The sequence below is a fragment of the Triticum urartu genome, chromosome 4A (assembly GCF_056163025.1).
Source record: "Triticum urartu cultivar PI428250 chromosome 4A, HENAU_Tu73, whole genome shotgun sequence".
NCBI classification, from domain to species: Eukaryota; Viridiplantae; Streptophyta; class Magnoliopsida; order Poales; family Poaceae; genus Triticum; species Triticum urartu.
Genome location: NC_141876.1, coordinates 579955572 through 579969059, shown reverse-complemented (window position 1 = coordinate 579969059; position 13488 = coordinate 579955572). Strand labels below are relative to the sequence as shown.

General features: G+C 44.4%; 2 protein-coding genes across 2 annotated transcripts; one reads left to right on the top strand and one right to left on the bottom strand.

Annotated features, from left to right (window-relative positions):
• Positions 1 to 3471: 3471 nt before the first annotated feature.
• LOC125554310 (dirigent protein 22) lies at positions 3472 to 4273 on the bottom strand. Its single transcript, XM_048717888.2, has one exon. The coding sequence runs from the start codon at positions 4195 to 4197 to the stop codon at positions 3628 to 3630; it is 570 nt and encodes a 189-aa protein (XP_048573845.1). The 5' UTR covers positions 4198 to 4273; the 3' UTR covers positions 3472 to 3627.
• A 6517-nt stretch (positions 4274 to 10790) lies between these two features.
• On the top strand, positions 10791 to 12677 carry LOC125554311 (glutamate decarboxylase 1). The gene is given in 5 exon segments (XM_087519056.1): positions 10791 to 10876; positions 10988 to 11192; positions 11293 to 11493; positions 11591 to 12178; positions 12181 to 12677. Coding segments are annotated over 5 exon segments (1458 nt in total). The 3' UTR covers positions 12559 to 12677.
• Positions 12678 to 13488: the final 811 nt, after the last annotated feature.

The following is a 13488-nucleotide window of genomic DNA, read 5'->3' as shown; positions in this document are numbered from 1 at the left end:
GAGATAACAACAACTGATCTCCATAACTCTATGCATGTGAGCAGAATAATCTTGTTGGGATGCCGAAACTAATTGCTCGGCTTCAGCACAAACAGTCTCCACCACAAGGTCCACTTCTTTTGAACCAAGCCATATATTAATCTGCTCACATTAATTCTTCCATCTCACCCTCAATGCACTCTCTTTGGTCATTTCTAATAGTTTGTTGGTAAAAGTAGCCATATCATCAGTCAACAACTCATCATACAACTACTCTAATAGAGTGTATGTAGTGTCTCCAGTGAGAGTTGAGAGTATTTATAATCTTGATCTCTCATTTCACTTTGGAGCTTATCCAAGGGTTGTTGGTTCATGTACTTACAACCCTACTCTCTATCCTCATTTATTCTATGCCGCATCCCAAAATATTCCTTTTTGGAAAATTCTATCAACACTTATCTTACAACTATTAGAAATGCCCTCACATGCCAGCTCTCAGATGTAGCCAATGAAAAACCTTGATGAAAGGTGTAGAGATGTATGTGATCGACAGAGTTATACGTGTGATCAATTACCTAAACAAAATCTTAGTCCGCTGAGCTTTTGTCACACCCAACAATATACTTGTATGCATGCCAACATGCATGCGCAACTTCACTTGTGTGCTAGATCAATGGCAACCGTCAGGGCTAGTATTCGATCCAAGATGGTTTGGCTCGACTCGCTTGAGCTTGTTAGGATAATGAGTTAGCTTAGCTTGATTCGTTATCATAACAAGCTCAAATTTTGACTCGGTTAACCAAAACTGCAAGTAAAATATTGTAAAATGTGCACACCAAATAATATTTATTATATATGTAGTAATATATATATAAAATGAACACCTGGTTTTCTTCACAAGTCATACCAATAAAAACATTACGCCAAAGGGGCACATATTGCACGCCACAAATGACAACAATCAACTACAATATTGATGCTTAACTTATGTTCCTTATGATTAACAAGCTTTAAGAGTTAAACAAGTAACTTGTTTGCTCGACTCCTTAAACTCATTTTGTTAACGAGCTCAGATTAAAACTTAGCTTGACTCGTTAGCCAAGGATTTTGAGCCGAGTCATAAGCTACTCGTTTAGCTTGTGAGCTTCGAGTTATAATTCTAGGGCAAGGCTTCATCGCCCACGACATGACCACCGAAAACATGGTAGGAGCCCCCAAAGCACGAGGTAGCGACACTCTTGTCCGAGTCTGACAAGTCTGTTGTCTAACTGTGCGCCATCCTCGGTTACCAGGACACCCTTTACGCCAGGGATCATAGGCAGATTTACTATGAATGCTAGATCGAAGGCTCCATTAATTTCTTCTTTGATGCCCCGGCTGTGGTGTTCCAGAAGGCACTGTCCGGAACTTCATTCAAGGCGATATGGCTGCCAGCGACATGTGTCGACTATACCCCGAGATTTGATTCACCACATCTGAGAAAATATTGTTAAGTACTCAATGCATGTGAGTGTCATGTATATGCTCTATATGTGCCATATGTACAATTAGTGATTAATAGGCCTCTCTATATGAAGCTTTGATCAGGAAGAGGGGGGCCAAGCCCCCCCCCCCTCCCCCACCCACATCCACACACTTCAGTAGTTGGTGTACCCCCTCCCACACAAATAGTTTTTTTTTGCGAGGTACCAACTTCCCATCCGAAGCTTCATCCAAGGTCGACGAGTGGCTTCCAATAACACGTCCTGGCTACATGTTGGCTTTTTTTATTTGGCATGTTGGCCTTTCATTCGCCGTGTCGGGAAAATAAGAATACTTGCTAGCTTTTAATGTACGCAATGCATGTTTGATGTGGGTATTTTGTTTGAAGGGGTTCTTGTTCATAGGTTCGTAACATCTCCCAAAAATATGGAGACACATAAAAATGAGCATATATAGACATGTGAATATCCCCCTTTCTGTCACTAGGAATACTATGTTTCATTTTTATAACCATCAGGTCAGTTCTAATTACAGAATGTAACCGCAAGATACTATGTTGTTTCAGACGCCGGGGTTTGATCTTCCTTTTCTAAAAAATCTCGTTTGAGGCATTTCATTACTACCACGTTTACTATCATGTGGGTTGATCGAAGATTTAATCGTTGCACGAGGAGTGAAAAAATGCATGCATTGGTTGAACGGTTGTGTCTAGTACTCCAATATATTAGAGTTTTGTCCCCTTGCCCTGCTCTCATTAGGTAAATACATCAGATGCAACTTATTGGATGCATCGATGAGATATAGTAGGCCAATATCTCCATGCACATCCACATGGTAAAACCATTCCCGCTTGGCGTGACTAGGCCTGGATTGCATTTGCGTGTGGTGATGAGTGATATTTGTGCGCTCATCGCACCATTATTTAAACCGGATAATGTCGGAATTCCGAAAAAATCACTCCCATATTGACATGTGGGACTCACATTTCTAATTTTAGTTTTTTTATGTAATTAAATAAAATCTATGGCGGTTTTCTGCAAAAATCCCTTGTGCGCGATGCACACAAAAGGTGTGTGAGACGTATCCCAGGATTAGTTCGCCAAATTTAAGGACCATATTGAAGTAGTATTCTCAGCTTTTGGGACCGTATTGAAGCATTTTCTGAATTTGAGGATCATTGTGGGCAACGCCACCAAGTTTAAGGACCATACGTGCATTTTACTTCAAAATATACACTACATTGTGAAATGAAGATAGTAGTGAGCTAATGATCTGTAAGAAGTCCGTTTCTCCACAATACTTGAAAATTATTAGTTTCTGAACAAACAATGACAAGGCAATCGAGAGGCCTTGCGACGTTGCTTTAGGCGATGGCAGTGTCTACCAGTAAGAGAAGCCGTGTTGTAACCATCGGACGTTACCCTTCTTTGATTTGGACAAGGATGTGTGGCGCGCAGGTCTCACAACATGCAGTCCCTCAGGCGTGCTTTTATTTTTGGCTTTCGATTTTCAAACTTATATATCTTTTAAACAAAAAGATCAAATGTTCGTATTCATGTTTCTCTTGGCAAGGACTTTCAAATAAGATCCAAATTTTTAATAATTTTTGACAAATCTTGAAATAAATGTTAAGTTTCCACTCTTGAAACTTAGCACGTGCGACCGATGAAATCACAATGTTTGTGCCTGCAACTGGCAAAAGAAATGTCATAAAAATTTATCTATAAAACTTGGTAAAGGCGTGCGAGAAAATCGTAAGTTTTAGATGAAAAATCATACATTTCAACGAGTGAAACTTAAAACTTAGTATGCTCTCGTATGGGATCCAACTACTTCAGGAATCGCGAGGTAATCGAGCGGCCGGGCAGGGTTGGTAGGTGCGTGCCCCAGCGATTTTGCGTCTTTGATCTTACACATGAATGCAACAAAAGTTCAAAATACGAGGCTTTTGCATCTCTCGAGCAAAAAGAAAAAGAAAAAGAAAAAAAATGTGCGTTAAACAAGTTCCACTAATAAAAAGAGTATACGCCTTTCACTATTTCACATAGGGCCACTTATTCTTGCAACTTGCACAATTAACCCAAGTAAATGCACCGATATGTAGGACAAAGAAAACGCTCAAATCTCAAAGCATAGCCGAAAGTAAGCCCTCAAAGCATTTTCAGGCTAGTGCATGACGTAGACGTCGTATTCGACGGTGGCGTCGCCAGTCTTGAAGTCGAGCCAGTGAGTCCGGGCCTGCGCGTACCCGCGGGCGAAGCGGAAGGCGCCGGTGCCGCCGACGACGGGCATCTCGCGGACGTCGGTGAGCGGGCAGTTGCGGCCGAGCACGGCGAGCGTGCTGCCGTTGTAGGGGCCGGAGGTGAGCACGAGGTTCATGGTCTGGAGGAAGCCCAGCTCGGCCTGGTCCGCCCCCATGTACAGGCCCTGGGCGCGGCCGACGGCCGCCGAGCCGGGATCCGGGCCCTCGGTCAGCGGGTCGTCCATCACGTTCACCATCCCGAAGAAGGTCCGCGACGACGGGTCGGCCGGACCCACCACCCGCACCGCCGACGGGGACGCGCCGCTCACGGTGTCGTGGAAGAAGAAGTGGAGGTGCGTCGGCGCCGCTGGGTCGGCGGACCGGCGGTGCCCGTGGGACAAGGTCCTGTGGCCGGGCCCGTGCTGCAGCTGGGCTTGGCTCACCGCTGACAGCACCGTGAAGAGCACAAGAAGCATCACCGCTCCCTTGGCCATTTCTTGAGCTAAGCAAGTAATGTGTGCTACTCCGTAGATGCTTACGTGAGTGTCTGTGTCTTTGTGCGATCTTTCAAGTGCAGCTCACCAGCTATTTATAGTGGGATGGAGGGAGTGTAAAGGGAACATAAGCGGCAAGTGGCAGGCTCTAATTGGCAAGGCTGCTCCATGAAGTGGAGTGGACAGTGGTAGGGCAACATGGACAATGATACTTTGCTTGGCCAATGGTGATAGGCACCTGACCCGGGGAGCACAATGCAGAGGATCACCGGCTATGATTTTGCTTGTAGATTTTAGATTGTGGACTTGTGGTTTTGGAGGAATGTTGTGAGTGGAGCTGAATCACCATATTTCTGTTGTCGGTGGCGAAATCATGGAAGCAGAAATCAACAACATATGGGCATATAATTGTACACCTTCACGTTTTTCTTCGTTTGAAGGATGGATGGGTGCGTGCTTGGCACTTTTGGCACCGGATCGGATGTTATTCATCCATAGTGGGGTTAAGTATACCCCACCATTACATGTATGATAATGGAACTTCCACTGATTAGATCGATGATCATGATGTGACCAAAATAAGAGTCATGGCGCACTCTTGGGATGGCATTTCTACCATTGTACTTAGAGTTAGCGATAGTGCATGTTGAAATTGCCGACAATTTTTTGCCATGAGACGTAACAGATGATTGGCGAGCGTCGTTTTCTTAATCAAACCGCACGGTTAGTCGCCACAACAAAGAAAATCCCGGCAGAAACATCCATGTACCTCAACCCACAAGCTTTTTATTGGATGGAAATTATATAGCATTTCTGTAGACTCTTTACCGAAAGAAGGGAAGTATTTCGTAGACAAGGGAGGGTGCACAATGTTGGTCGTCACAGCCTTTGTGGTAGCGGACCGATCCTGACATCCTGTGGTGCTTGGCTTCCACGCCGAGCAACCAGAACTGAGAAAACTGAAAAACACCCGTGCATGTCACATGGTAGTGGACGTAGGGTCAGACCCGGCCGTGCTTCCAGATGCACCAGCTAATGGTGTCTCCATTCCAATGGCAGCAAAAAGAAAGGAAAGGTGAAACAATCATATCAGTTGCACACTTGCACTCGTGGGTCGTGCTTTGCCCAGGTCAGCTGCACTAGCTAGTGTCTTTTTCTCAAATCCAATCGCACCAAAGATGAAAGAAAATGTGAAACAATCTTATCAGTTGCACTCGTGCTTGTGCTATTTCCGGAATGTTCAGTATGCCAATGACGAACGAGTTGCTGTCTATAACTGTAACGTGTACTAAGAATTCTAAACAAATGTAATACTACTACTAATAGGAAACAACAAAATCAGGTTATGCATTGTTGATCAAGTAATATTTCTTAACTTCGTAGAGAGACACCTCCGCTGTTCTTTAGCAAAAAGAAATTGTGATAAACTTTCAATCTATTCATCTTCAATCATGACAGTACATCGAACACCAGAAAAAAAATATGCATAGACCACCTAGCGACGACCACAAGCACCGAAGCGAGCCGAAGGCGCACCGCCGTCATCGCCCCTCCCTTGGGAGCCGGGCACAACTTTAGCATTTCTATTTACTTAAAGTACTAACTTTAGTAGGTCTAACCATCATGCACACCAAGACTGTGCTGAAGTAAGGCTACCCGTATCATAACTTAGTGTCATGCATATGATACTACATCTGTAATGCAAAATATCATAGATAACCTTATTTATTGACATGCATGACACATAATAGCAAAATATGTATTATGATACGGTATCATGATATGATACTCAACTCTCTCTTTCTTCATTTAATCTTGTGCCACCTCATCAAAATTGCCTAGTTGGCATGCGTGATACAATCTATGATACTCCCATTACGACCAACCTAAGACACTTATACTTTTGTATGAATAGCAATACATGTTTCGTAGGGAATGTCATTACTGAGACCCATGCACATGATCTCCATACACAAAGATAAAACATAAAACATTTGAGTATTCTCTGATAGTTTCCAGGAAAACTAAACTGCACATATCACTTATATATGTATTTTAATACTATCATCGCCGACACTCTACAAAAAAAAAACTAAACTAAACTACACATATCACTTACAACTGTATTTCACTAATGCCGTCCATACACACACACACTCGATTCATTAACTACCAATCATCATGCATTCAACATGCAGGCAAATCAACTAATGCCAGATAATTTCAATTTCACACATGTCAACTTAGTAGTTGGCTCTCCAGTACTGCTATGTCCAGGCAAATATGAGGCCAATAGTTAATATGATAGTAGCAGTGTAAAGTATGAGACAATAATAGTTTACCTTCTTTTCAATTGGTCGTTTTCTGGAAATAGAGATCTTTTGGAGTAAATGTTGCTTGTTGTTTATTTACATACAATCAAAAGAGAAAACGGAATTTGAACATTTGCTCCTGGCACAGAAAAAACAAATTCAATAAACACAAGACAATTGCCTAAATATACCTTTCCACACTTCTCAGTTCTGATTTATTGTTCATCATCCATCGACAATTATTTTTATGGAAAGCATGAGCTCTATAATTGGTTTAGCATTTTGATTTAATCCTTCCTTTCTTTTTGTGCATAAACACTTTACTTAAGATACGTTCAAATTCTCTGTTTTCCTTGAAGAAGGAAAAAAACAGTTCGCCAAATAGATTTAAAGAAGCTGCTGGATCGTTCTCACTAAAAACACTGGAGCTGCTGAATCGTTCTCACTAAAAACACTGGAGCTGCTGGATCGGCGCGTGCTTATACCTCGCCTAATGCGAGTTGGAGCGACCGCTCATGACAGTTTGTTGCGAATGGACCGGCCCCGGTAGGTTCCATGTAAGTTTGTGGTTTCCCCTGTTTTTGCCTTCTTTTTTTTAACTTTTTTCTTTTATTCTAAGTTTAACATAACATGAAACAATTGTTAGCTTAACTAAACTGATTGTTGGTGGCATACTAAAAGAAATTTGTGACATTTTAAAATGTTCACGTGTTTAAAAAAATGTGTGTGACTTTAAAACAAATTAATTATATATTCTATAAAAATCCTAAACATATATAAAACAAATGTTTCAAATGTATATATGAAAAACATTGATATAATAAAAAAAGTGATATTCTAAAATTTTTAACGCGTTTCAAAAAAATGTATGTGAACTATAAAATATTGTTAATCATGTATTTAGAAAATTTGAAACATATATCAAATAAATGTTTCAGATGTATATGAAACTATACAATGTTTATGGAAAAAGTAGACATCAAAGATGTATTTGCAAAATATGTTACCATTGTATTTGAAAATTTGATCAAGTACTAAAAAATGTTCTTGTTGTATACGAAAAATGTAGGCATCAAAAAAATTAATTGTGTACTTTGAAAATGTTAACATGTATAAATACGGTTTTACATGTACATGTAAAATGTATATAGAAGAATTAGGGAGAATTAGGGAGAATATTACAAACCACACATGAAGAAATAATAACAAGTCAATCAAGATGGTTCTAAAAACAAAGAAAAATCATCGATTACCATAAATAAAAACACATAGAAAGAAATAAATAAAAAACCAAAGAAAACTGAATAAAAAGAAAGAGAAATGAAGTAAATCATTAAATAGTGAGAGAAAGCAAGGAAAAAGAAAGAGAGATGAAGAAACCAAGAAAAAATAACAGAAAAAATAATGTAAAATGAGCAAAACCCAAAGGAAAAAAATAAAATAATAAACCAGCGAAAACAGTGACGAAACAACCAGTGGAAAAAAGAAACATAAGTTATGACAAAGAAAAAAGAAAATGGGAGTTACACCAAAGAAAAATAGAAAATTCAAAGAAAACCAATGGAAACCCCCATGAAAATATAGAAAACGAAAAAAAGAATCGAAAAGGGAAGAAAAAACAAAAAAAGGCGAACCGATCGAACCATGGCCGGACGTGAATCAGAGAAGAAGAAAGTGACTAATATCTAGGGGTGTCACAGAGGGCAAAAGTGAGAAGAAGAAACGTTTGGGTGAGGTGAAATATGACAACACTTTCTTAAACCCGAGCTATGTTTTTTAGTCCGTGAGTATAACAAGTTGAGGGCGGTGCCCCTCCTTTGTTGATGTATAAATGTATAGCCCACTTTTCCTCATCATCTTGAGCTTTTGAGTGAACTGGCTGGTGCGTGCAGTTCTACATGTTATTAGAGCCAAGAGAGGTCTTGAGTTCAAGACCCGGCTGGCGACTAATGCCGTCCTCGACCAGCATGAGGTTCCACATGTCCTTGTCCAAGACGGCTGGCTCTGCCACCTTGTACGCACCTGGCCTTCTTGACGTAGATGGTGTGGCGGTTCGTGCTCCGTTATGGGCATCCTTTAGTGCATCCATGCTTGTGGTGTAGTTGCCACTATCATCCAATGTCACCATTGCGTCAGACACAACAGACATACATATGTAGCAGGGGGGGGGGGGGGCACCGTCCCTAGCCTAGAAGAAATCATTGAGGCTTTTTTCAGGACCTAAATTGAAGTAAATTGTCTTATTTTCCCGTAACCCCACCCCATCTCCAAACTTCCATGCACCGACATTCACATATAGCTCCAACACTGATATGTAGCTAAGAGAATGAAAAGAACAATCGATGAAAAATAAAAGGGAAGCACTAGGAGCAGATAGGATGGTTATTTAGATGAAGAACCATTGTTATGTTAGATCAATGTGCACCTTGTATTGCCAATGCTTTTATTTTGTGGAATACTGACTTTGGCCATGCTTGGCGTGTACAGACAGGCAGTACAAGTATATAACTAAAATATGTAAGTGTTGTCTTGAATTAAGATTCTTACAGGGATAGAACGTGTCCTCCCTGGTGTCCCTGACGCGAACGATATTTCATTCTGGGAGGCTTATTCGAGTGAACGGCTGCAACAGTAAGTGTTCCCCTAAAAATCACTCACGTGGAATGTTTGCAGGAACTACCATGTTATAACAAAGAGATTTATCATGCTAAAAATAATAATTATCATGTTATAGCAGTTGGAATTCACGTAGGCTCCAGGATTGCCATGTTGCAGCAGCGAAAATTGGCATGCGTTTTAGGTATTTGTCATGCTGCGGCAAAGAGAAATGCCAGGCTAAGAAAAGGTGAGTTGCCCACCTGCTCACCAATTTCCAAGCTACAACAGCTCGAATTATCAGGCCACATAGATGCGTCAGTAATTATCATGTTATCATGTTACATCATAAGGGAGTGTCATGCTACACACGGGGTCATTTTCTTAGAAGAGTATATGAGAGCAAACGTTCGCGTCATTCTCTCAGGAGGATGTATTGGGGGCGAACAAGATTGCCACCCTCATTGCTTTGAGATTGGCATCCGGAATTGGACGCACCAGAGGGTGTTCCCTCGAGAAAACACAATAAGCTTTTGGTTGAATTATTGTTTAACATTTTTCGGCCAAAAAGATCTGTTGTTTTTCTCGCAAAAAAATATCTGTTGTTTGACAAGAGTTTCAAGCTTTGTTCGTGTGGTGTACAAAAAAAGCTTTGTTGTTCAGGAGGCCCTCATACCTAGCCGCTGCTAGTGTTCCTTCTGCCTCCCGCCGGCACCAGCACCGGTCTGCCTCGTCTCATGTGGCCTTAAAGACATGGAGGTTTGGTGGATCTCGGCCATTCCCGGTGGGAGGACTTCATTTCTAGATGTTTTTCTTAGGGTTTGTGTCTTGCTCAGAGAGATGAGACGGCGGCGGCTCTTTGAAGATGAAATAAGTTTCTCCCCGCTTAGCCCCTGTTCTGGTGGTGCTTATGGCATCATCTGAGAGCGTGTGGATACTTGTCTCCGGCGGATCTCATGGGATTCGGTCGGCATTTGCCTTTGGTGGATTTACATGGATCCAGTCTTTGTTTATGTGTCTATAGTTTGGATCCTTCCGATCTAAGCATCTTTACAACGGCGGTGGTTGCTGTTCTGGTGTGCTGGTCCTACAGGGACTTAGCATAAAGACTTCTCGACTGTCTATTACAATAAGTTTTGTCCAGCTCCAGAGAGGGAGGGGTGATGACGACGGCGCCCCTTCGGCTTGCTTCAGTGCTTGTATTCGTCGGTAGGTGTTTTACAAATCTGGATGTGACCTAATTTTTATTATTTCTTGTATTCGTTGTACTATCATGATCGATGATGATAGATTAGAAGTTTTCTCACGAAAAAAAAGCTTTGTTCATGTTTAACCACAAATATAAGGCAGTCTTCCCCCGTGCTGCTAGTTCTTGCCTATTGACGGCACAAGGCGAATATTTCCTGGACCAGGCCTGAGCCTGACTCTCTCCTTCCTCTTCTAGCCTTTCCTTTTGAAAGTGTCTCAATACGAGGCCAATGGCAAACGCACCACCGCACGGCCAAGAACTTCCATGTTTGCACCACGCGTCGTCCCTCGTCCGCGTATATATACCCGGGGTGTCGCCTCCGCCATAGCGCACACCAAAATCGTCGCATCATATCGCGCCTGCTGATTCATCAAGTGCCAGCTTCGCTAGAGCCAAGAACGCGAGTAGCTAGGTCGACTCACACGGTGGTTGCAGCCATGGTGCTCTCCCGGGCCGTCTCGGACACCGACGTGTCGGTGCACTCCACGTTCGCCTCGCGCTATGTCCGGTCGTCTCTCCCGAGGTATATACGCGCATGCATGCATGCATGGCTTGTTCTTCTTCCTGCTCGACGTTCTCGTGGCCTATTTTTTCCTATAATCGACCGGCTGGTGGATCCGTTGCGTGCGTGCAGGTACCACATGCCGGAGAAGTCGATCCCCAAGGAGGCGGCGTACCAGATCATCAACGATGAGCTGATGCTGGACGGCAACCCGCGGCTGAACCTGGCGTCGTTCGTCACGACGTGGATGGAGCCCGAGTGCGACAAGCTCATCATGGCCTCCATGAACAAGAACTACGTGGACATGGACGAGTACCCCGTCACCACCGAGTTCCAGGTACTTTACGTAGTCCTTTTTTTTAATTTTACCAGTCGATCTCTGCTTTGACCTGCAGCCTCACAGAAGTTGTTTTTAACTTTGTGCGGGGGCATTGCAGAACCGGTGCGTGAACATGATCGCGCATCTCTTCCACGCGCCACTGGGTGAGTCGGAGACGGCCGTGGGCGTGGGCACGGTGGGTTCATCGGAGGCCATCATGCTGGCGGGGCTGGCCTTCAAGAGGAAGTGGCAGAACAAGCGCAGGGCCGAGGGCAAGCCATTCGACAAGCCCAACATCGTCACAGGCGCCAACGTCCAAGTAACTCCTAGCTCACGAATTCATGAAACTGAGAGCCGAGAATTCCTCTCCTTTGAGGTGCAAGTTGAGATTTAGGTTGTAATGCTCTTGTACGTAGGTCTGCTGGGAGAAGTTCGCCAGGTACTTCGAGGTGGAGCTCAAGGAGGTGAAGCTGCGGGAGGGGTACTACGTGATGGACCCGGAGCAGGCGGTGGAGATGGTCGACGAGAACACCATCTGCGTCGCGGCGATCCTAGGCTCGACGCTCAACGGCGAGTTCGAGGACGTGAAGCGCATCAACGACCTGCTCGAAGAGAAGAACAAGGAGACAGGGTGGGAGACGGCGATCCACGTGGACGCGGCGAGCGGCGGCTTCATCGCGCCGTTCCTGTACCCGGAGCTGGAGTGGGACTTCCGGCTGCCGCGGGTGAAGAGCATCAACGTCAGCGGCCACAAGTACGGCCTCGTCTACCCCGGCATCGGCTGGTGCGTCTGGCGCACCAAGGACGACCTGCCGGACGACCTCGTCTTCCACATCAACTACCTCGGCACCGACCAGCCCACCTTCACGCTCAACTTCTCCAAGGGCTCCAGCCAGGTCATCGCGCAGTACTACCAGTTCATCCGCCAAGGCTTCGAGGTAACTATACCTAGCTACCGGCTCATGAGGACTCGCAGTTCAAACATCCATTGATCGGGAGGAGATTTGTCATCTTAATTACACGATGGATGCAGGGGTACAGGAACATCATGGAGAACTGCCAGGAGAACGCCATGGTGGTCAAGGAGGGCCTGGAGAGGACGGGCCGCTTCAACATCGTGTCCAAGGACCAAGGCGTGCCGCTCGTGGCCTTCTCCCTCAAGGACCACACCCGCCACGACGAGTTCGAGGTCTCCGACATGCTGCGCCGCTTCGGCTGGATCGTGCCGGCGTACACCATGCCCGCCGACGCGCAGCACGTCACGGTGCTCCGCGTCGTCATCCGGGAGGAGTTCAGTCGCACCCTCGCCGAGCGCCTCGTCCTCCACATCGACACCGTCATGAACCAGCTCGACGCGCTCCCGTCCAACAGCGTCTGCCAGTAACAAGCAGTGACGATTAGAGTCTCCAGAATCCAGTCATGGTGGGAAACTACCGATCTTATCTTGCCTTTTGGAGTAAAAAAAGCTATGATGGTACTAGGCTGTTTTAGGCACATTTTTTTTTGAGAAGAGGTTGTTTTAGGCAGATTATCGTAACCAAATTTTTGCTGTGGCTTTTATGACTTTGACAGTTGCATTGCAGTGATAGTAGTGTTTCTGTTAAAGCTATAAAGATTTTATTACAAAGTAAACCATGGGTGGTGTTGTGTTCTCTCTCTTGTTTATGTTGAGAGCGAGCCACTTAAATTGCATTCGGATGAAAGTAAAAAACGAGGTTATTTTTCTTTTTCTGCAAAAGTCTGTTGTTGTTTTTTTCGAAAAAACTTCCAATCTATTCATTTTCAATCATGGCAGTACAACGAACACCAGAAATAAAAATTACATCCAGATCCGTAGACCACCTAGCGACGACTACAAGCACTGAAGCGAGCCGAAGGCGCGCCGCCGTCATCACCCCTCCATCGCCGGAGTCGGGCACAACTTGTTGTAGTAAACAGTCGGGAAGTCGTCGTGCTAAGGCCCCATAGGACCAGCACACCAGAACAGCAACCGCCGCCGATGAAAAATAACGTAGGTTGGAAGGATTCAATCCGAAGACACATGAACGTAGACGAACAACGACGAGATCCGAGCAAATCCACCAAAGATAGATCCGCCGGAGACACACCTCCACACGCCCACCAACGATGCTAGATGCACCGCCGGAACGAGGGCTAGGCGGTGAGACCTTTATTCCATCTTCAGGGAGCCGCCGCCGTCTCGCTTTCCTAAACAGGACACAAACCCTAACAAGACAGGAAAAAACGACTGAAAACGGTTGTTTTTGTTCGGCTACGAACTGAATCCAAATGGACCGGCGTCTGCTAGTAATAA